The sequence below is a fragment of the Hyperoodon ampullatus genome (assembly GCF_949752795.1).
Source record: "Hyperoodon ampullatus genome assembly, chromosome: 8".
Lineage (NCBI taxonomy): Eukaryota > Metazoa > Chordata > Mammalia > Artiodactyla > Ziphiidae > Hyperoodon > Hyperoodon ampullatus.
Window position 1 is genome coordinate 92,366,300 of NC_136921.1, and position 24,789 is coordinate 92,391,088.

Consider the following 24,789-nt stretch of genomic DNA (forward strand, 5'->3'; position numbering starts at 1 on the left):
AGTGATGTGTGCATCACTGCTGGGAGAACTTAATGCTTTCCATGACTCCATGGAGAGAGGTCAAGTGGAAGCACCACTTTCGGAACCTTCCTGGACTGATCTCTCCCTTGGCTTACTTTAATTTGTATCTCTTCCCATAATAAACCATGACCGTGTATATAACCGCTTTCGGTGAATTCTGTGAACCCTTCTAGCAAAATATTGAGTTTGAGAGTGGTCTTGGGAACTCTTGAACTTGTACTTGGTATCAGAAGTGAAGACAGTATTATAGACTATGTTCCCTAATTTCATACCTTGTATAATTCTTAGGTTCGCGTGTCTTTAGAAGAAAAATGAGGACTTCCCAGGAAGATGGCAGAAGAGTAAGACTCAGAGACCACCTTCCTCCCCACAGATACACCAGAAATACAGCTACACGTGGAACAACTCCTACAGAACACCTTCTGAACGCTGGCAGAAGACCTCAGACCTCCCAAAAGGCAAGAAACTCCCCACGTACCTGGGTAGGGCAAAGCGGAGAGATTCCCGCAGAGGATCGGTGCCGACCAGCACTCACCAGCCTGAGAGGCTTGACTGCTTGCCCGCCGGGGCAGGCGGGGCTGGGAACTCAGGCTCGGGCTTCGGTCTGAGCGCAGGGAGAGGAATGGGGTTGGCGGCGTGAACACAGCCTGCAGGGGGTTAGTGTGCCATGGCTGGCCGGGAGGGAGTCCGGGGAAAAGTCTGGAACTGCCGAAAAGGCAAGAGACTTTTTCTTCCCTCTTTGTTTCCTGGTGCGCAAGGAGAGGGGATTAAGAGCGCTGCTTAAAGGAGCTCCAGAGACGGGCGCAAGACGCGGCTGAAAGTGCGGACCCCAGAGACGGGCGTGGGACACTGGGGCTGCTGCTGCCGCCGCCGCCACCGCCAAGAGGCCTGTGTGCAAGCGCAGGTCACTGTCCACGTCCCGCTTCCAGGGAGGCTGTGCAGCCCGCCACTGCCGGGGTCCCGGAATCCAGGGACGGCTTCCCTGGAAGAACGCACAGCACGCCTCGGGCTGGTGCAACGTCACGCAGGCCTCTGCCGCCGCAGGCCCGCCCCGCCTCCTTACCCCTCCCTCCCCCTGGCCTGAGTGAGCCAGAGTCCCCTAAGCGGCTACTCCTTTAACTCCGTCCTGTCTGAGCGAACAACAGATGCCCTATGGCGACCTACACGCAGAGGTGGGGCCAAATCCAAAGCTGAGACTCGGGAGCTGTGAGAACAAAGAAGAGAAAGGGAAATCTCTCCCAGCAGCCTCAGAAGCAGCGGATTAAAGCTCCACAATCAACTTGATGTACCCTGCATCTGTGGAATACATGAATAGACAACAAATCATCCCAAATTGAGGAGGTGGGCTTGAAGAGCAAGATTTATGATTTTTTCCCCTTTTCCTCTTTTTGTGAGTGTGTATGTGTATGCTTCTGTGTGAGATTTTCTCTGTATAGCTTTGCTTCCACCATTTGTCCCAGGGTTCTATACGTCCATTTTTAAAATTTGTTTGTTTGTTTTTTCTTAATAATTATTTTTTATTTTAATAACTTTATTATATTTTATCATACTTTATTTTATTTTACTTTATCTTCTTTCTTTCTTTTTGTCCTTCCTTCCCTCCTTCCTTCCCTCCTCCCTCCCTCCCTCTTTTCTTTCTTTCTTTCTTTCTACTTCTACTAATCCTTTCTTTCTACTTTTTCTCCCTTTTATCCTGAGCCATGTGGATGAAAGGCTCTTGGTGCTGAACCCAGGAGTCAGTGCTGGGCCTCTGAGGTGGGAGAGCCAACTTCAGGACACTGGTCCACAAGAGACCTCCCAGCTCCACATAATATCAAATGGCAAAAATCTCCCAGAGATCTCCATCTCAACACCAGCACCCAGCTTCACTCAACGACCAGTAAGCTACAGTGCTGGACAACCCTATGCCAAACAAGTAGCAAGACAGGAACACAACGCCACCCATTAGCAGAGAGGCTGCCTAAAATCATAAAAAGTCCGCAGACACCCCAAAACACACCACCAGACGTGGACCTGCCCACCAGAAAGACAAGATCCAGCCTCATCCACCAGAACACAGGCACTAGTCCCCTGCACCAGGAAGCCTACACAACCCACTAAACCAACCTTAGCCACTGGGGACAGACACCAAAAACAACGGGAACTATGAACCTGCAGCCTACGAAAAGGAGACCCCAAACACAGTAAGATAAGCAAAATGAGAAGACAGAAAAACACACAGCAAGTGAAGGAGCAAGATAAAAACCCACCAGACCTAACAAATGAAGAGGAAATAGGCAGTCTACCTGAAAAAGAATTCAGAATAATGATAGTAAAGATGATCCAAAATCTTGGAAATAGGGCTTCCGTGGTGGCGCAGTGGTTGAGAGTCCGCCTGCCGATGCAGGGGACGCGGGTTCGTGCCCCGGTCCGGGAAGATCCCACATGCCGCGGAGCAGCTGGGCCCGTGAGCCATGGCCGCTGAGCCTGCGCGTCCGGAGCCTGTGCTCCGCAACGGGAGAGGCCACAACAGTGAGAGGCCCGCGTACCGCAAAAAAAAAAAAAAAAAAAAAAAAAAAATCTTGGAAATAGAATAGACAAAATGCAAGAAACAGTTAACAAGGACCTAGAAGAACTAAAGATGAAACAAGCAATGATGAACAACACAAGAAATGAAATAAAAAATACTCTAGATGGGATCAATAGCAGAATAACTGAGGCAGAAGAATGGATAAGTGACATAGAAGATAAAATAGTGGAAATAACTACTGCAGAGCAGAATAAAGAAAAAAGAATGAAAAGAACTGAGGACAGTCTCAGAGACCTCTGGGACAACATTAAACGCACCAACATTTGAATTATAGGGGTTCCAGAAGAAGAAGAGAAAAAGAAAGGGACTGAGAAAATATTTGAAGAGATTATAGTTGAAAACTTCCCTAACATGGGAAATGAAATAGTTAATCAAGTCCAGGAGGCACAGAGAGTCCCATATAGAATAAATCCAAGAAGAAATACGCCAAGACACATACTAATCAAACTGTCAAAAATTAAATACAAAGAAAACATATTAAAAGCAGCAAGGGAAAAACAACAAATAACACACAAGGGAATCCCCATAAGGTTAACAGCTGATCTTTCAGCAGAAACTCTGCAAGCCAGAAGGGACTGGCAGGACATACTTAAAGTGATGAAGGAGAAAAACCTGCAACCAAGATTACTCTACCCAGCAAGGATCTCATTCAGATTTGATGGAGAAATTAAAACCTTTACAGACAAGCAAAATCTGAGAGAGTTCAGCACCACAAAACCAGCTTTATAACAAATGCTAAAGGAACTTCTCTAGGCAAGAAACACAACAGAAGAAAAAGACCTACAATAAAGAACCCAAAACAATTAAGAAAATGGGAATAGGAACATACATATCGATAATTACCTTAAATGTAAATGGACTAAATGCTCCCACCAAAAGACACAGATTGGCTGAATGGATACAAAAACAAGATCCATATATATGCTGTCTACAAGAGACCCACTTCAGACCTAGAGACACATACAGACTGAAAGTAAGGGGATGGAAAAAGATATTCCATGCAAATGGAAACCAAAAGAAAGCTGGAGTAGCAATTCTCATATCAGACAAAATAGACTTTAAAATAAAGACTATTAGAAGAGACAAAGAAGGACACTACATAATGATAAAGGGATCGATCCAAGAAGAAGATATAACAATTGTAAATATGTATGCACCCAACATAGGAGCACCTCAATACATAAAGCAAATACTAACAGCCATAAAAGAGGAAATCGACAGTAATTCAGAGTAGGGTACTTTAACACCCCACTTTCACCAATGGACAGATCATCCAAAATGAAAATAAATAAGGAAACACAAACTTTAAATGATACAATAAACAAGATGGACTTAATTGATATTTATAGGACATTCCATCCAAAAACAACAGAATACACAGTTTTCTCAAGTGCTCATGGAACATTCTCCAGGATAGATCATATCTTGGGTCACAAATCAAGCTTTGGTAAATTTAAGAAAATTGAAATTCTACCAAGTATCTTTTCTGACCACAGTACTATGAGACTAGATCTCAATTACAGGAAAAGATCTGTAAAAATTACAAACACATGGAGGCTAAACAATACTTAATAACGAAGTGATCACTGAAGAAATCAAAGAGGAAATAAAAAAATACCTAGAAACAAATGACAATGGAGACACGACGACCCAAAACCTATCGGATGCAGCAAAAGCAGTTCTAAGAGGGAAGTTAATAGCAATACAATCCCACCTTAAGAAACAGGAAACACCTCGAATAAACAACCTGACCTTACAACTAAAGCAATTAGAGAAAGAAGAACAAAAAAAACCCCAAAGTCAGCAGAAGGAAAGAAATCATAAAAATCAGATCAGAAATAAATGAAAAAGAAATGAAGGAAACGATAGCAAAGATCAATAAAACTAAAAGCTGGTTCTTTGAGAAGATAAACAAAATTGATAAACCATTAGCCAGACTAATCAAGAAAAAAAGGGAGAAACTCAAATCAATAGAATTAGAAATGAAAAAGGAGAAGTAACAACTGACACTGCAGAAATACAAAAGATCATGAGAGATTACTACAAGCAACTCTATGCCAATAAAATGGACAACCTGGAAGAAATGGACAAATTCTTAGAAATGCACAACCTGCCAAGACTGAATCAGAAAGAAACAGAAAGTATGAATAGACCAATCACAAGCACTGAAATTGAAACTGTGATTAAAAATCTTCCAACAAACAAAAGCCCAGGACCAGATGGCTTCACAGGCGAATTCTATCAAACATTGAGAGAAGAGCTAACACCTATCCTTCTCAAACTCTTCCAAAATATAGCAGAGGGAGGAACACTACCAAACTCATTCTACAAGGCCACCATCACCTTGATACCAAAGCCAGACAAGGATGTCACAAAGAAAGAAAACTACAAGCCAATATCATTGATGAACATAGATGCAAAAATCCTCAACAAAATACTAGCAAACAGAATCCAACAGCACATTAAAAGGATCATAACCATGATCAAGTGGGGTTTATCCCAGGAATGCAAGGATTCTTCAATATATGCAAATCAATCAATGTGATACACCACATTAACAAACTGAAGGAGAAAAACCATATGATCATCTCAATAAACGCAGAGAAAGCTTTTGACAAAATTCAACACCAATTTATCATAAAAACCCTGCAGAAAGTAGGCACAGAGGGAACTTTCCTCAACATAATAAAGGCCATATATGACAAACCCACAGCCAACATCGTCCTCAATGGTGAAAAACTGAAACCATTTCCACTAAGATCAGGAACAAGACAAGGCTGCCCACTCTCACCACTCTTATTCAACTTAGTTTTGGAAGTTTTAGCCACAGCAATCAGAGAAGAAAAGGAAATAAAAGGAATCCAAATCGGAAAAGAAGAAGTAAAGCTGTCACTGTTTGCAGATGACATGATACTATACACAGAGAATCCTAAAGATGCTACCAAAAAACTACTAGAGCTAATCAATGAATTTGGTAAAGTAGCAGGATACAAAATTAATGCACAGAAATCTGTGACACTCCTATACACTAGTGATGAAAAATCTGAAAGTGATCAAGAAAACACTCCCATTTACCATTGCAACAAAAAGAATAAAATATCTAGGAATAAACCTACCTAAGGAGACAAAAGACCTGTTTGCAGAAAATTATAAGACACTGATGAAAGAAATTAAAGATGATACAAATAGATGGAGAGATATACCATGTTCTTGGATTGGAAGAATCAACACTGTGAACATGACTCTACTACCCAAAGCAATCTACAGATTCAAAGCAATCCCTATCAAACTATCACTGGCATTTTTCACAGAACTAGAACAAAAAATTTCACAATTTGTATGAAAACACAAAAGACCCCGAATAGCCAAAGCAATCTTGAGAACGAAAAATGGAGCTGAAGGAATCAGGCTCCCTGACTTCAGACTATACTACAAAGCTACAGTAATCAAGACAGTATGGTACTGGCACAGAAACAGAAAGATAGATCAATGGAACAGGATAGAAAGCCCAGAGATAAACCCACGCACATATGGTCACCTTATCTTTGATAAAGGAGGCAGGAATGTACAGTGGAGAAAGGACAGCCTCTTCAATAAGTGGTGCTGGGAAAACTGGACAGGTACATGTAAAAGTATGAGATTAGATCACTCCCTAACACCATACACAAAAATAAGCTCCAAATGGATTAAAGACCTAAATGTAAGGCCAGACACTATCAAACTCTTAGAGGAAAACATAGGCAGAACACTCTATGACATAAATCACAGCAAGATCCTTTTTGACCCACCTCCTAACGAAATGGAAATAAAAACAAAAACAAACAAATGGGACCTAATGAAACTTCAAAGCTTTTGCACAGCAAAGGAAACCATAAACAAGACCAAAAGACAACCCTCAGAATGGGAGAAAATATTTGCAAATGAAGCAACTGACAAAGGATTAATCTCCAGAATTTGTAAGCAGCACATGCAGCTCAATAGCAAAAAAACAAACAACCCAATCCAAAAATGGGCAGAAGACTTAAATAGGCATTTCTCCAAAGAAGATATACAGACTGCCAACAAACACATGAAAGAATGCTCAACATCATTAATCATTAGAGAAATGCAAATCAAAACTACAATGAGATATCATCTCACACCAGTCAGAATGGCCATCATCAAAAAATCTAGAAACAATAAATGCTGGAGAGGGTGTGGAGAAAAGGGAACACTCTTGCACTGCTGGTGGGAATGTGAATTGGTACAGCCACTATGGAGAATGGTATGGAGGTTCCTTAAAAAACTACAAATAGAACTACCAAATGACCCAGCAATCCTACTACTAGGCATATACCCTGAGAAAACTATAATTCAAAAAGAGACATGTACCAAAATGTTCATTGCAGCTCTATTCACAATAGCCCGGAGATGGAAACAACCTAAGTGTCCATCATCGGATGAATGGATAAAGAAGATGTGGCACATATATACAATGGAATATTACTCAGCCATAAAAAGAAATGAAACTGAGCTATTTGTAATGAGGTGGATAGACCTAGAGTCTGTCATACAGAGTGAAGTAAGTCAGAAAGAGAAAGACAAATACCGTATGCTAACACATATATATGGAATTTAAGAAAAAAAAATGTCATGAAGAACCTAGGGGTAAAACAGGAAGAAAGACACAGACCTACTTGAGAATGGACTTGAGGATATGGGGAGGGGGAAGGGTAAGCTGTGACAAAGCGAGAGAGAGGCATGGACATATATACACTAGCAAACGTAAGGTAGATAGCTAGTGGGAAGCAGCCGCATAGCACAGGGAGATCAGCTTGGTGCTTTATGACCGACTGGAGGGGTGGGATAGGGAGGGTGGGAGGGAGGGAGACGCAAGAGGGAAGGGATATGGGAATAGATGTATATGTATAACTGATTCACTTTGTTATAAAGCAGAAACTAATACACCATTGTGAAGCAATTATACTCCAATAAAGTTGTAAAAAAAAAGAATCCAAAATAAAAAATAATAAAATTAAAAAGTCTTCAAATTAAAAAAAAAAGAGAAGAAGAAAAATGAGGACAATACTAATGTTGCCTTGTCTTTGGCTACATACTGATCATCCAATGTGTATTAAGTACTGGATAGCATAGAGAGATAGAAAAGAAATAGTAAATAAGGTCTCCAATGTTTAAAGAATTAATATTTTAGAGAAGAAAAATTTTTTAACTTAATGGTCAGAAAAACTTTCTTAATCTGTTGATGTGTTCCTTTTACTAAACCAAAGGAATTATAAAGCCTATTCATTTTTTTCTTTTACCTTGGCTGTTGAGAAGCTCAGAGAAAAGCCTTAGGTTCAAAGCTGTATCATTTTTTGCAGCACAATTTGGTTTTGCGTTTGTTGATTTGATTTTGTTTTACTTACAACATCTACTTTCTCTTTCTTCCTTTTAATTTGAAAGTTTGCCTTTCATTCTGCTATGTGTCTGGAATACAATAAGCACTCAGAAAATATTTGTTCATTATGAATTTTTGTATTTTTGCTGAAGGGTGCCTTAAATGCTTTTGGCAATTAATTGAGTAAAAGTGTAAACAAAAAGGAGATGAAGTACTTACATACTTGAAAAATGTATGAAGTATATAAAAATACTTTTACACATGAAATCACATACATTTGCTTATGTACAACTAATTACAGTTGAACAAAGCTATTATGGGCCATTAATTTGTGTAAAAGAGTATTTTTCAGAGGCATGGGAAAGGAATCTGGAATGGTGGGTAAGAGAAATACAACATTTAAGGGTCTACAGCTGATAGCAAACAGTGTAAGAATAAAAGAGAAGCAAGCTTGAGTCCCATCAAGAGAGTGACAAAATATAAGCAGAGCAATGAAACTGTGAAGACAAACACACTGCCGACTGTAAGCCAGATAAGGTCAACGAAGTGGCAAAACACTAGCCTTGGCTCCATAAGGTGCATAAAGTTAGCCTGGTTACAAGCCATCAGACTATGAAGGGCTTCAAAAACATTCTAGAATAAATCTAAGATTGTCACAGAAATCCTAGTCTAAATCATATCTTCAAGAACACAAGGTTGCTGGTGGAATCCCCCTACAGGTTCTCTGAATTTAGGGCAATCTGAGATTAGGCTCACAAGCAAATTAACCCTTAAAGTCACCAGAATATTGAGCCCTTAAGGCGACATACACATGGGCCTTGGTCCTTGAGGACCGCAAGGAACAGCAAAGAAGTATTACAGTTCTGGAGATGTAAACTATCTGCTTGCCTCCCATTCCTCCAGAGTGGGGTTGGGCAAAAAAACTCTGTAGGCCAAATTTGTCCCACCATCTGTTTTTATAAATAAAGTTTTATTTTAACAGAGCCCACTCATTCATTTAAATATTACCTATGGCTGCTTTTAGCTATGACAGTAGAGTTGAGTAGTTGTAATAGAGACCCTATGGGCCACAAAACCTAAAATATTTACTAGCTGGCTCTTTGCAGAAAAAATTTGCTAGCTTCTGGTCCAGAGAGATCTCTGAACCAAGTCAGCTAGCTATTTTCGGCTAAATCGTTAATGGTTAATGATAGATTAAAGTATTCATGTACCCATGTAATTTATCTATAGTTCAGAAAGGAGATTCTTGGAGTCAAAATCTTCTCATCTAAAACAACACTGTAATGACAGAAATTTTAGGCACCAGGGCGAGTGATGGGGGGTATATCTGAGGACATGCATATGTCCCACTTGTCACGGGACCATCTCAGTCTAATAAAGCCTGTTGTCATGCAATAATTATTAAAAGTACCTCCTTGCACTCTCAAAAATATCTTTGTTTGAAAAGCAAAACTCTAGGCAGCCATGCCTCAAACAATTTATATTTTTAAAAGGAATTTATTAAAAATATAATGCATCCAGTGGAAAATTATTTATAGTCAGACACCTGAGTTAAAAAATGAAACAGCTAAAATTTTTTGATGCAATTTAATGGGATATATAGTGTCACTGCAGAGACTATGACCAATAAAAATAGATGAAAGCATAAACAAACGAGAATAAAGTTCATGTTTTATTCTTGACTTGGACAAATTGAATGGTTCTTAGTTTCATTAATTCTTAAAAATTTATTCTCTAATTCTAATTCTGATTTTTATTATAGATGCACTAAATGAACATAGATTAAATAAATAAATACACACATACTAAGTAAAAAGAGAATCTTATACAAGAAATATCAGAGGTGGTTTATAGGTCAATGAAACTGAACAAATAATTCCAAGCTCCTCTGGCTGTTGATCAGCCCTGGGCATTACACCCTGGGGAAGGCGGTACACACGCCACAGGGAAGTAAACAAAATATCCCCAAGCATCTCTGACTGTTCTTTGGAAAAGCTTCATGGGCAGAAATCTTTCTGATTTGGATATTTATCAAGCACTAGCTGGTCTGGTTGCTCTCTGTTTTTTTAATTTAAAAACAACTTACAAAACAAAAACTATGCTCAAATAGATATTCCTGCTACCAAGAAGAAAATAGGAATGATCTAATAAGTAATCACCATTTTTTGGGTTTGAGTTTTCTTAATTCCTATTTTTCCATAAGAGGACTAATATATAGGGCAAAAGAATGAATTAAATGGCCATTCACTGCCATCCTTCTTGATTAATTCCTCTCTTACACTGATGAGTAATTTACTCTAGTCATTTATTCACTCAATCAACATTTTCCAAATACTTAGGGTACCAGGCACTGTGACAGGGTCTGGAAATAACAAGAGGCATAAATCACGTCCTTTCCTTATACTCACAACACAGTATGGAGGGAGAAACTGTTCACAAAGGTATAATCTCACCACAACATATGGTCAAAATTCTACAAGCACACAGAGGAGAGTGCTGAAGAAGTTTTCATGTGAACTCTGTCCTAAAGGGGGAGCAGGCATGCTCTAGGCTGAAAAGTGGGGAAAGTTTTCCAGGTTGAGGGACTAAATCAGTCAAGGTTTTGCCAGAAAACAGAGAGAACACTCTAAAATGGCTTAACTGAAAGTAATTCAACAAAGGGACTAGGTACAGAAGCATGGGCAAGATTAAAAGAAACCAATAAGGAATGGTGAGGTACCCAGGGAGTAGACATTTGGAAAGTCATTAACACCCCTAGGTCTGAGGGGACACAGGAGAGAGTGAGGAGAGATGGAGGAAGGGAGGGGATAATGTTACTGGTGCCCCGGAGGAGCTGGGGCCGTGGAGAGGGGCCTTGGAAGAATTCAGCCACCTCTACAACTGACAGAGAAAGAACGAGGGGAATAACTACTCCCAGTAGCTCTCTCCTTCAGCTCTTGAATCTTCTGCTGCTTCCTCCCGTTTGTCAAACGCAACTGAAAGCCAGAGGACAAGAAAGCCCAAGTGGCGCAGTACATAGAAATCAGCCTCCAAAGGCACTTAGCTGAAGAAAGAAAAACCAGCATGAGATGGGGGAATTGGGATTTGTAAAGAATAGTCAGTACAGAGGTGACACTGTTGAACTTCACCTGAGCCCTGCTCCCAAAAAAATGGTATAATGATGAAGAAATACCCCTACTGCTTTGTCTTCCAGATTTGGCTAACCTCAAAGAACCACCCTGCCCTAGAACATTCCAAAATAAGACCTTTGTCCTCATGACTCCTCTGGGATGCACAAAGGATGCAGTTAACTCCTTTGTCTACATGCTTCTGTAGGACCCCAGGCACCCTTTCTTTTCTTTGAGGCGTTCCTCATAAATGAATGTTCTTCCTATTGCAATAGCCCAGATGAAATAATCTCCTTAATTGTCTGGTGCCTTTTGTCTTTCACAGGAATTATATATGCAAAGATACAGAGGCAACAGATGCATAGGCTGACCATGGGGAGGAGAGGTGGAAGAAGAAGAACGGGATAGAGTGAGCCTGAGGACCAGAGAGGAAAGCTAAAAGTTAAGCTGGGAGCAGAGGTGATGGACCTTGAATGTTGGGCAGTTTGAACTTTACTGTGTAGGCAACAGATAATAAATGTTTTGAAGCATGAGACAGGCAGATGCATGTTTTAGAAAGATAACTAGAAGTAGTATTAAGAACTGATGAAAAAGGAAGAGTGACCTGTCTGCAAGTAAAGAAATGAGTGAAGAGGAAAATTTCCAAGCGAGACACTAGTAAAGTCAGAGTAAAGAAAGTGGTAGAACGGGTGGGAGGGAGGGGCTAGAAATGATGTTTCAGCGTAGAGGCAACAGACCTTAGCAACAATTGAATGTAAATGGTAAGAAACACTCAGAGATTACTCTGGTTTTTAGCTTGAGTTACCCATTAACTGAAATAGGAAACCTCAGAAGTGACAGGATGCGGTGGAGATGGACAGTGGGGACTAAAGTTCAGAAGTTGGAGACATATACACATACACACACACACACACACACACACATATATTCACATACCTATATACATATATTTAACATATATAAATAATTAATGATGTGAGTTAATATACTGACATATAATTACTAATAAAGTGAGTCAATATATACAAATACATAATATGATATATTAATGATTAATGATATGAGTATATGCATATGTATATACATACATATACATAACACTGTTTGGGTAATTCTTGGAATTCTTTTAGATACCTCCTATTCTGCACTCTGGAAAAAGCACTTGGAATAAAAATCAAATAGAATTTAAGTTGGTTTCCTTACAGGGATAAGGAAAATTAAAGAAAGTAGGATGGGGAAAAGGAAGAGAAAGTGAAGTAGAAAGGAAAGCCTGAAGCAATTTTTACCATCCACTTAGGATAGTGGCTGTTTCAGAAAAATCAGATGACAATTACTATCTCCATCTCTTCCTCTCAAGTGTTGGGTTCAGGAAGATCATCTAGTTCAATGGCTAAATTGTATATGTATTCACATAAGAACCAAGAAGTTAAGGAACACATTAGAAAACAAGTGGAGCTTGTGCTTCATGGTTTAGAAAATAAACTCCAGAAACCAGTCTCATATTGATAAGCTCAGCTATAAAGTACTTCATGGAGTTCTGAACAACAAAATAGCTGCCAGCCATCAGGATAATCCATGAAAGAAGAACACATGTAAACACCAGTGCTGAGACAGCACCTCAGGACAGAAGATTAAAATGTCTTCATTCTCGCTTTCCTCGACTAAGTGCAAAAAGAAGTAGAGATAATAGTAAGTATATGAGCTAGAAAAGAGCTAAGAGAACTGATAGGAATTGCTTAGACAGGTTCATGGAATGGAATAACATTAAGCAGGGAATATTCAGTTCAAAGGACTAAGTAGTTCCTAATGTTGACAGCAGCTAGCTATGGAACAATCTTTTTATTTTTTCAGTCTAGTGGAAAATACCATTGACAAAGTCACTTAAAATTGATTGACTGACAGAAAGAGAAAAACAAATACCATAGGCTAACACATATATATGGAATCTAAAAAAAAAAAAAAAGGTTCTGATGAACCTAGGGGCAGGACAGGAATAAAGACGCAGACATAGAGAATGGAGTTGAGGACACGGGGAGGGGGAAGGGGAAGCTGAGACAAAGTGAGAGAGCAGCACCAACATACATACACTACCAAATGTAAAATAGATAGCTAGTGGGAAGCAGCTGCATAGCACAGGGAGATCAGCTCGGTGCTTTGTGACCACCTAGAGGGGTGGGATAGGGAGGGTGGGAGGGGGATGCAAGAGGGAGGGGATATGGGGATGTACGTATACATATAGTTGATTCACTTTGTTATACAGCAGAAACTAACACACCATTGTAAAGCAATTATACTCCAATAAAGGTGTTAAAAAAATTGATTGACTGAAACACTAAAGAAAAACAAAAGAGGGTAAAACGTTAATTTTGGCAGGAGAGAGGGCTAGGAAGGCATTCCTCATTTCTATTTTTGGCATCCACAGAGCAAACTGATCAGTTTACACCTGACTGCCCAGTTTAAAGACCATGAATGCAGTCTTAACACTGAGTTAAAATCTTGATGAATCAAAGCTTCTACAACTAGATTTAAATGTTTTTTTCTCCCTCTTTCCCTCAAATGTAGAGAGGCCATGAAATACCATACACCTGCAATAACCAGCTTTTAAAAATATACAAATCACACACACACAAAAACCAGAAGTTTTTGTTTCCAGGAATGATTCTAATAAAATAGAGAAAAGCAAAAGCTATTTTCAGAGGAAACTGAGCAGATTTTTTCCCCCGAAATGATACTTTTTTTCTGAGTGTAAAAAGTAGTGTATGGAATGCCAATAAAGATGGTGCTGTACGTTCATGCTTTGATTCTTCTGCTCTCTTCCAAAAACAGAACAAAGATCGATAAACGACAGAAAGAAAAAACCAGAAAGACATATAGAGGTTTAAAGGCAGAGAAAAGATAAGGGGAGGGGAGCATAAGGTCTCTAAAGGCATGAGCCTGAGACCTACTGTGCTCCAAGTCCAGAAACAGGCAAGGAGCAATGGTTGGGATTTCAGCTTCTACTGGGGTTTGGGGACTAAAAGCATTCCCTTGAGACAGGTGGCCTAGCTTCACCCCCAGAAACTGAACCAAGCTGCTTCTGGTATAGTGTAATATTACCACACAGCAGGAGACCCAAGCCATCAAATATAAGACCTGGTTCCTGACTAGGGACAAAGGAGTTGTGCAAACTATTAGACAGGGAGGGAAGAGTACAAGAGAGAATGAAAAAAACAATGGCATAAACAAATAAAACACCCTCCCACTAAAATGAGCTCCAATCCCAAATTCAAAAACACATAAACAATTAGGATTAATACAGACAACTAAGTCAACAACCTACAGAATTGGACAAGAAGATAGTGAGTGATAAATCAGTTACGTTGAAGATCTGAACACACGTCTATCAGAGAATGATAGATAAAGACCAAAAAAATATTGAGAATATAAATGATTTGAACATCTTGTTCTTGACCATGGGTCTGGAGGGAAAGTCAGCTAGGAAAAAACCCTTTTGAAAAAGGCTTTCCTCCCTGAGAAAGAGAAGGATATGTAAAAAGACGTTTCCCTTCTTCTTTGGGGACACAGTTATAGGATGACATGCTGCCTGGAGCTGTGCCAGCCTCTTGGACCATGAGGGTGAAAGCCAGCTGGTGAACGCCAACCACTGAGACACGCACAGGAAAAGGACAGAGCCTGGATCATTGATTACATCATCTGCTGCTGCAACATCCCCAGAACCACCTTCTGCAGCCTTCCTGTCATGTTAAGATACAAATGTTCTTATTGTTTAAGCCATTTTCCCCTGTAGATTCTGTTACTTGCAGAAATCCCACAAATCAATCTATCAGTTAAAGCAATTTCAATCAAAATCTACACAGAGTTTTTCATGGAACTTGATAAGCTGCTCTTAAAATTTATATGGAAGGGCGACAGGTCAAGAATAGGCAAGCCAATTTTAAAGAAGAACAACACTGAGGACTTGTCCTATCAAATATCAAAGAGGATTATAAAATTATAGAAATTGAGAAAGTGTAATACTGGTGCAGAAATAGACAAATAGAGCAATGGGACAAAATAGTGAGCTCAGAAACAGACCCAGGTATATATGGAGACTTGATATAATTCAGAAGGGGGGGGATAGTTCTGAGACAATTGGTTATACATATACAGCTTTACACTATACACAAAATAAAGTCTAGACGGATATAAAAGCCCATAAAAACCAGATGGATTAAAGAAAAGATAAGAGAATGTCATTATAACATGGAGGTAGATAATTTTTAAAAACAAAAACTGTAAGTCACAAATGAAAAAGGAAGATTGATAAGTTTGACACATTAAAATTAAAATATTCCATGCAACCAAGATACCTGTTGAAAGAGGCATAGTGCTGAGTGGAAAGTCTTGGCTGTGTACGCCAAGACCGCAAGGCCCTGCTCTCTGTCTGGTTCATTTCTCAGGATTGTGTTCGCAGGGAACATTTGAGCAATGAGGTATCATCTCTCCCCAGACAAACAGCAGGCTAGACACCACTCAATGTAAAAGGGATCTAGTCTCTAGGCACAGTGTTCCTCTATAAGCATATGCCTACTGTTTTTTTTGCCTTAGCTCTATATTCAATACTCAATACTACTCTTATTTATCATGTTTTCTCCATTGCTTGCTTGGCTTGATCTCAACCTCTCATATTTTTCAGGAAGGGCTTCTTGGAACTATGTTTCCTGCACTCTCCTTTGCATATTTAAAATGCATAAATGTCCCATATGACATAGATATTTTTGTGTGATGAAATTCTGTGTCTATCTGTGGCTTACATAATTGAATATGAATTTTGCTGGATTTTAAATTGTAGAGTCATATTTTCTTTCCCTGAGGACTTGGTAGCTATCACTATGTTGTCTCCTTGAACTGGAGAGTGCTACCAGGAAGACTAACACCAGAATGAATTTTCCTCCAATAGGTGACTCGATTTTGTCTAGATGCCCAAAGAATTTTTAAATTATCTTTGAAGTTCATTAGCACTGAATGTGTTTCAGTACTAAGCAGTGAGCACCAACTTTTCCTGAAATGATATGTTCTTTCGGTCTGTAAATTCAAGTTTGCCTTCATTTCAATAAAATGTCCTATTGTTATAATTTGACTTTGTTTCCTGTTTCATTTGTCATGTTCTCTTCAGAGATACCAATTATCCTTATTTTGGACTTCCTTTATTTTGACTCCATTTTAATCATTCTATCTTGTCTTTTTATTCTGTATTATTTTCCATTTCATTTCCAATTTTATCCTCCATGCCCCTGAAAGTACTTTAGAAGTTCTTCTCTTCTTTTCTTGATGTTTTTAATGTAATATTCAGTTCTGTATGGTTATATATTTTTCTTCTATTTCTTTCTAAGCTCTGCCAACTCAGTTTTCTTATCTATTAATATTTACTGCTTATCATTTATTCCTTGAGTCTAGTATCTCTTCTTTGAACACTTTTTTCCCCCCTGAGAGATCACACTATCTTTAATTTCATTTCATGGAAAACTGTTAGCAATTTTTCTGGGGTGTGTTCTTCATCTGGTTTTTGTTTTCACATTCCTTTCCTTCTTTTTTCTTGTGGTATCTTTGCATAAACCCCATGCTGGTGACTTTTTGTTCTATGCTTATCTTTAAGTGAATAATGGAGGAGGGATGACTTCAGGGGAGTGGATTAGGGTGACTGCATTTGTATTTTGGTCTATCGTCTTTGAGTACTTTCTCACCAACACTCTCCTCTGGCAGCAATTTCAGCCCCTGCCTAACAGAAGCCTCCTTTGCTTACTGTGAAGTCTCATATGACACAGATATTTTTGTGTGATGAAATTCTCTTCAGCTGACCAATATTAGCAGCTGCAGGGTGACTTGTCACTCACACTGTCAATTAGCCTGACACACTGACAGCCTTGTTTCCAAGATCTGGCTTGTCTGAAAGTTTTCTTGTTCCACCCCACCTCTCCTGCCACACTATGGAAGCAAGGAGGACTCAAGAAACATCCCTGAGCCTGGCCAGGCACTCGCCCTTACTGCTCCAAGCAGGTATGTGCGACTTGTTCTGATGAACACTGTACTCTGCCCAAGATAGCTGGATGCAGGCAACCACACACAGCTTTCTATTTCACCCCACCCAACTTTCACTGCATTGGGCAGCTCTCCCCCCATTATGTGCGGCATGGGTGGGGTGATGATTGGAAGCATAGGGTTGTGAATGCTTCTTCTTTTGTGGATTATGGAGTTTTACTTCCTGTCCTTTTTGTTTGTTTGTTTGTTTTCAGGTTGGCCCTTAACTGGTAAAAGGCAATATAAATCCCTTTAGCAGATCCTCTCTCCTGACACCTGACTTTCAAGTTCACTCTCTTACTGGAAGATCCAGTACCTGCCCTTTTTTCCCATGAGGTGATAAATTCCTGACTCTGCCTAAGAGAGAAGATACAAGGAAACATAACTCAAAGGGAGAAAATTTAAATTCCATCAATTTAATAGTTGTGAAAATATGATCTCATTTATGTACCCATATATTGATAAAAATCACTTCCTTTTATATTTGTTTTTTCTCCTTTATTATTTGATTAAAAATATATCAAGGATATTGTTCCTATAAATATAGATATATATCATTATTTTAAAGGACATATAGAATTTCATTATATAAAACTTCTGTTGATATTTGAGTTATAGTTTCACTACTGTAAATACTGCAATAAATATTCTTATATACTGATTTTACTTTCTTCTCCATCTCTTTCGTTATGCTAAATTTTAAGAGGAAGAATTGCTGCGTGCAAAGGCTAGGCCCTTTTAAAATTGAAATATATTTCACCAAACTTATATCCATAAAGGTTACCCCAATTTAAATTCTCATCATCAGTAATGATAATGTCCATTTTCCCATAACCACACTCATACTCACTGTTACAATACTTTTAAATCTTTACCAGTCTGATGGCTGCAAAATCATAGAAGTATTTTAATGTGCTTATATTCTCTAAGGAATTGCATGAATGCTTTAGAAAGCCTTTACCCACAGAATGACTATAAAACAATATTCACCAGTATTTTTACATTCTTTTTTTTAACATTAAGTCTTTGATCCATCTGAAATTTATATTGACTTACAGAAATAAAGCAAAAAGGGGGGCAGCTCATCTTTCAATGTCATAAGAGAGTAAAGGCCACACAAGAATTATCTAGGGCAGAGAACTGAAAACTACTGCCTGCTGTCAAACATAGCTCACCACCTACTTTTTTTTTTTTAATATTTATTTATTTGGCTGCGCCAGGTCTTAGTTGTCACACGTGGGATCTCTGTTGCCAAGTGCGATCTTTGTTGCAGCATGCGGGATCTTTCAGTTGCAGCATGCATGTGGGATCTAGTTCCCTGACCAGGGATCGAACCCAGGTCCCCTGCACTGGGAGCACAGAGCCTTAACCACTGGACCACCAGGGAAGTCTCCCACCACCTATTTTTATAAATAATGTTTTATTGGAACATAGCCATACAAAGACTGCTTTCATGCTACCATGAGTAGCTACGACAGAGATCATGTGACTTGCAAAGCCTAAAAAATATACTATCTGAAAACTTACAAAAAAAAATTTGCCAGCCCCGATCTAAGAAATGTACTAAGTCCCATCCTTGGTTACCACTTATTAAAGACTCCAGACTTAATAAAGTTACATGTTAATTTGTAGCTTTTTCTCTGATTAAAATTTTCTATCCTACGGAAAAGATAGCCTTAAAGATTACAGTTTATGGACTTGTTTTGTTTCTAAAAAGTTTTGTCTCTGATAAATTTTATCCTAACCTTGCCTATAAATACCTAACTTCTCAAATGCTCTTTGGACTTGTTTTAACGTCTTATTTGTTCCCTCATAAATTAATGAATTAAAAATAATCTTTGATATGTATTTATTAAATATTTACATGAAACTCACGATTTTGCCTTATAGAAAATTATATTTTGACAAGTATGAGGTAAGAATCCAGCTTTTTGAATTTGTTTTTTCCTAAGTTGCCAGCTATTTGTTTCCAGAACATTTGTAGGACAATCCATCAATCTTCCCACCAATCTAATTTCAAATGCTTGCTCTGTCATATTTGTGTACTGAATATAAGATGATTGACTACAGAATACAATTTGTATACTGATTATAAATTTCAAAGGCCACAGACATAGCTGTACAAAAAGTCACTTATGTTATTTTCCTGTAGCAACTGAATCTCTTCTTGAGCCCTAGTTCTGCTTGCTGACAGAAGACAAAAGAGACAATCCAGTTAACTCAGCCACTTCAGATTTTCTCAGTCGTTTCAGAATTCAGTTCATTTAATACTGAAATTTTCACCAGGATGACATGCAACTTTTTGGCTTCTTTGGAGCAAAGTAGTTGATCTATAGTTACCCTCTCACCCAGGCTGGCCTCTAAGAGGCAAGACAGCCTCACTGATCTTCAGCCTAGTCATCCCTAACAGTGGATGTGCTTAAATATCTACACCTATAGCTCCCCAGGCCCAGGTCACATCCTCTGTGCCTCCCTCGTCCTGACAGTTAGGCTTCTTACTTCAGGTCTCAGCCCTCCCTCTGTTACCTTCTATCAGGAAATGGGAAAACTGTATTTGCCCCTCATGCTTTTGTGGGGCTCTGGCTGTCCCGTGGCTCCTCCCATATTGCCGCCTCCAGCCTTCTTCCCTGTCGCGGGGTCTGGGGGGACTTTCAATCCCCACCACCCCCTTACCTCCACTATGAGTGGCCTTGAGGCTGGGTAGGGCTAGGAGAGCTGGGAAATCGCATTTCCTCTTCTCTCTAACTCTCCCACTTTAGTCCGGGCAACTCATGAATGGGAGAGTCTAGGGCTTCATCTATTCTCTTTCCAGTCTACTGTTTTGGGTACAACGTTAGGCTCTGGTTCCTTCAAGTCTCTAAGAAAGCCTGGTTCTTGCCAATGAAAAAGTCTTGGTTTTTGAGAATAATATCTGTCATAACTTTTTAAAGCCCATTTTGGCACTCACAAACTCAGAATGGAGTTCTTTGTCTCTGTATTCAGTGCAATCCCTTGCCTGAAACAACATACCAGGCTAACTGGAGGGCTGGAGAGAGGGATGGAGAGTGATAGCTTTGCTGACGATAATAAAGAAAGAAAGGTCATAAGTAACAAGGGCAAGGCATGCCTGAATTCTGGATTTGCTTAGTGACGTTGAGAACTTGTATGTATTCCTTTATAATTACAAAAGCATCTTTATTGTTGAAATGCTTGCAGTAAAAAAACAAACAAACCCAAAACACTGTCATTTCAAGTCTGAAACTCTCTAGTCCTCCAACACACTTTTGTTTCTCAAAAATAATTTTCTAAACTCTACAGGAAAGAGAACGGTCTTTACTAGCTTTTCACATGTATAGGGGTCTTTGCACTCTATTCTGTTCAGTTGTTTCTTATAAGGAACAAATCTCTAGTTAATATATTTTAACAGCTTCACAGGCAAAACCTCATCCATTTTACATCTTTGTTGCCTTTAAAAAATTTTTTCTGGCTACTTTTATACGTTTATTTTTCCATATGAACTTTTAAAAATTAAAAATCATGTTGTAAACTTCCATCTTGGTTTTCTAATATTGGGATAGGAATCTAAGTGTGCTCTTAATCAGTAAAATAAAATCATGTAGCATTTACAGGTGTTGCTTGGGTCCCTCTATAATAATCATTCAAACCCCTGATTAAATCTAGATGACAAAGGTTTTTAATATCATTCCATCCATTCAGCATTCTGAGGTGAGGAGGAAGAAGTCCCAGCCAGAGAACTTTGACTCAGCATGATTTTCTGTTTGCTGTGCCAGCACCAGATTTTGGCATCTGGTGTCCTGAGTTGGCTTCTCCTCTTACACATGGAGTGACTGTATCTGATCTCCTTCCTATCATTTCTACCTGACAATCAGGGTAGTGCACAGAACAGCTATCCCTTTGAGTCTGAAGTTTCAACAAACCTTTGGTGAGAAGCGTGTTAAAGGAAAGCAGGGCATTGACGGGTTTTCTGCATGGTGATGCCACATTTATACCCCATCCCCACCCCACCTCCCCAGGCAGTAACCTTGGAAAAAAATCTTCACAGCTTCTCAAATGGTACCAAACAGATTAGTCTCCTGTTTTTGCACATAGTTCACTTTTACCTGCAGACCTTGCCCCTCTGGAATAAAGGAGTTCCTCCTTACTGTGAAGGGGAGGGGCTGGGCAAAGAAGAAATGATAGGCTAGGCCCAGATTTTCTGCCCTGACCCCACCATTACAGTCATAGAATGTTCAGCTATGATAGTGAAAAGGTCTTCTTAACCTTCAGTACTACACCAACACCTTTATGCATGTACCATCTAGTCATCTAGTCTAGGGAGTGATTTTTGACCCCCTCCCTACTTTATACCCTGAAGCTATTACTGTCGCTGTTATTCTCTCCAGCTCTGCCCGCACTTTCCATATCATTGTCTGTCTTCTGTATTTTTTCATCAGACTTGACAGAGAGCAAGACCACAGGGTAAAAACTAGTCCATGTTAGAAGATTTACAAAAGTGACCACCCTAAGCTGGTTTACATTAGTTCCATGTCTGTTTTAACTGAACTAGCAAACAGTGAGCTTGTCCTTGCTTAGATTCCACATGGTCCCCCAGCCACTTGCCCTCACAGGGACCTGGAAGTGGCTCAGGAACCTTGGAGGCTGAAAAGCCGCAACCACTGCCCCTTCCTGCCTTTGCTCAGGGAGAGCCCACAGCCGGCCAAGAACCACCGAGCACCCCACCTCTTCCCACTCCTTTTGGGGGTTTCAGAGTCAGGTGGTGGGGAAGACTCTAGTAAGTCACTCGACTCTCGGAGCCCTAAGTCCTCACCTGTAAGTGAGGATGATAATAATACCTATCCCATAAGGATGCAGTGAGCATTGAATGAACCCAGATGCTTCACAAAGCACCTGGAAGCGCTTCACAAATATAGGCTATTGGGGTGTGTGTGTGTGTGTGTGTGTGTGTTCTCCCAAGGTTCTACTGAGTTTTACACAATTGCAGGATAATTGCAAGGCTATTGTTTGCTTAAACCACACCTGCTGAGTAGAAATAATGCCAAACTCTGCTAAGATATAGGGAAACACTCCTAAACATTTAAAAAATATATAGATTTTTAAAAAAATTTAATGTTGAATAGATAACCAAAAAGGACCTACTGTATAGCACAGGGAACGATACTCAATATCTTGTAATAACCTATAATGGAAAAAAATCTAAAAAGGAATATATATATGTTTTCAGTTACATATATATATATGTATATATATGAATCACTTTGCTGTACACCTGAAACTAACACAACATTGTAAATCAACTATATTTCAATTAAAAAAATTTTTAAAGCTTAATGGTGTAAGTTTTATAATACTTATGATTAAATCTCCAAAATTTATCCTAAGGTTCTCATTCTTTGAGGAAAGCAAACCTAAAGGTAAAGACAATAACATTTTTTAAGTAAAGTATGGTAAAATATCATCCTCTGAGGTATTAAAACAGCACTTAATTACTAGACAATTCCTGGTCTTTGACGAGAGTTCACGGCAAAGATATTAAACTGCTGTTGAGGGTTAGACATTTAACTTTCAAGAAGTTAGACTTATGATGATCATTATTTTCAATATTTTTATGTATTTAACCAGCAGATTTCCCACAAAGAGCCAGAGGGTCTAACAGACCCTGAGAGCCAAGGTGTGGCAGGCCTGAGGCTGAGACCTAGCTGCTTGCCCTTGGAATAAGAGTAGCCCCTATGTGAGGAGGAAAGGAGCCTCCACCTCCTGACTGGAGTATACTGTGCAAGTGTCCACAGGTCTGAAGCAGCAGTGGAAGAACCTGGAAACTGCACCTGGGAAGCAGCAGGACAGACCTTTGCTGGAGAGCACAGCCCAGCTCAGGCTGGTCACTCTACTCAGCTCAAGCACAAAGGGCACTGCTTCCCCAGGGTTCGTTTGCTTCTCCTCACCCCACCCCCAGAAGAGGGCTGTGGAGCACTGTGTGGATTGCGATCCATGCCCACCAATGCTAAGGGACTTCCCTTGCTGGGTGGGTACAATGGGAGGCTGGCACCCAAGCTTCTCTTCTATTCAGCTGTGTGAGTTTGGGCAAACACTTCCAACCCTTAGCTGCCTCATCTGTATACACAGGGCTAGGCTAGACGTCTAAGGTCCCCCATCAGTGGAAGAGTCTATGTTTCTCAGGTGACAGCAGATCAAGACTGAAAATACATGTAAAGGAAATAAAAAATTTTACTTTTATAAAAAGTCACCTCACCTCATGGTTAGAAGAGTCACAAAAGAGTGGTTCAAGTCACAATTTCACAAACTTAATTACAGCTAAACTAAACTAAACTTTACTTCATTAACGCAGATGACAGATAAAAGATGACTTACTGGTGATTCGATGTCCTCTAGGAGTAAAACAGAACAGCGTTCACATTTCAAAAGTGTTTGGGCCCGATGCATTATTTTCTTGACAATTTTCTCCAGGTCAGTCTGTTCTTCAAAGAGGTCATTAACCACCTCTAGCAAAGCCTAGGAAAGATAAAGTGGATGTATTTAGGTGGCTAAGGGACTGAATTAAAAGTTTTCTCTCAAAATTCCACTTAGTCTTTGTTATAAAAATATAAACATTTTTGTGTGGCTAACTTTTAAAGCATTTATGGTTGTTTTGACACACTTCCATCATTTCATTTTATAACATAGTCTTTATTTATATATTTTTGGCTATGTTGGGTCTTCGTTGCTGCGCGCAGGCTTTCTCTAGTTGCAGCGAGTGGGGCGGAGCATGGGCTCTAGGCAAACAGGCTTCAGTAGTTGTGGCACGCGGGCTCAGTAGTTGTGGCTCGAGGGCTCTAGAGCACAGGCTCAGTAGTTGTGGCACACGGGATTAGTTGCTCCGCGGCATGTGGGATCTTCCCAGACCAGGGCTCGAACCTGTGTCCCCCGCATTGGCAGGCAGATTCCTAACCACTGCGCCACAAGGGAAGTCCCTATAACACAGTCTTGAATTGTAAAATGTAACTTGAGAATAGTGCCAGTCCATATAATCCCACATAAATTCCTCATATATCTGTATGACTATATTCCATATAGTTAATGACTACATGATCTCATATAATCATTACTGATAGGCTTTTCCCATCCTACAGTAGTTTTTCTGCAATGTGACTAGGTATAAAACCAACATTTTATGAATAACAGATACCTGATTCTTTCTAATGCACATTTATTTCAGAAAATTACAAAGCATCTCTTCCTCAGCAACCAGAAGAAATAGCTTCATGGTCAAACTCAAGACTTATTTTCACTAACTCACAGAACTCTTTAAGAATCATAGTGGCGGATGCTAGTTAAGTTTCAGAGCCTTCAAAAATATATATAAAAACTCCATTAATCCCTCTACACAAGAAGTATTGCTTCATCCCAATCTGTCCAGGAGAACATTTATATACCATTATACTTCTCAAAAAGAAATCACCATTAAAACTTCTATTAAAACAATAGAATGAAAAGCACAAAAATTAAAGAAAAAACTTAAATTCTAACTTGAAAACTGTATACTCATTTAAAAATGAAATTGTAATAACTTGTCATTCTATCCAGCTAAGTTAGCTTACAATTTATGCATTGAGATAATATTTATTTAGAATTTTTAATTACATGGATATTTCTGGAGATGGAGG

General features: G+C 39.3%; 1 protein-coding gene across 1 annotated transcript in view; it reads right to left on the reverse strand.

The window, feature by feature from the left end:
• The window catches only part of PDE11A (phosphodiesterase 11A), a gene marked incomplete at its 3' end in the record, with an annotated part of 451,285 nt that overhangs the window by 263,276 nt on the left and 163,220 nt on the right, over window positions 1-24,789 (reverse strand). Inside the window, exon 4 of the mRNA XM_079710707.1 lies at window positions 23,498-23,638. Within this exon, the coding sequence (XP_079566833.1) occupies window positions 23,498-23,638 (141 nt within the window). The remainder of the gene's footprint in view (window positions 1-23,497; window positions 23,639-24,789) is intronic.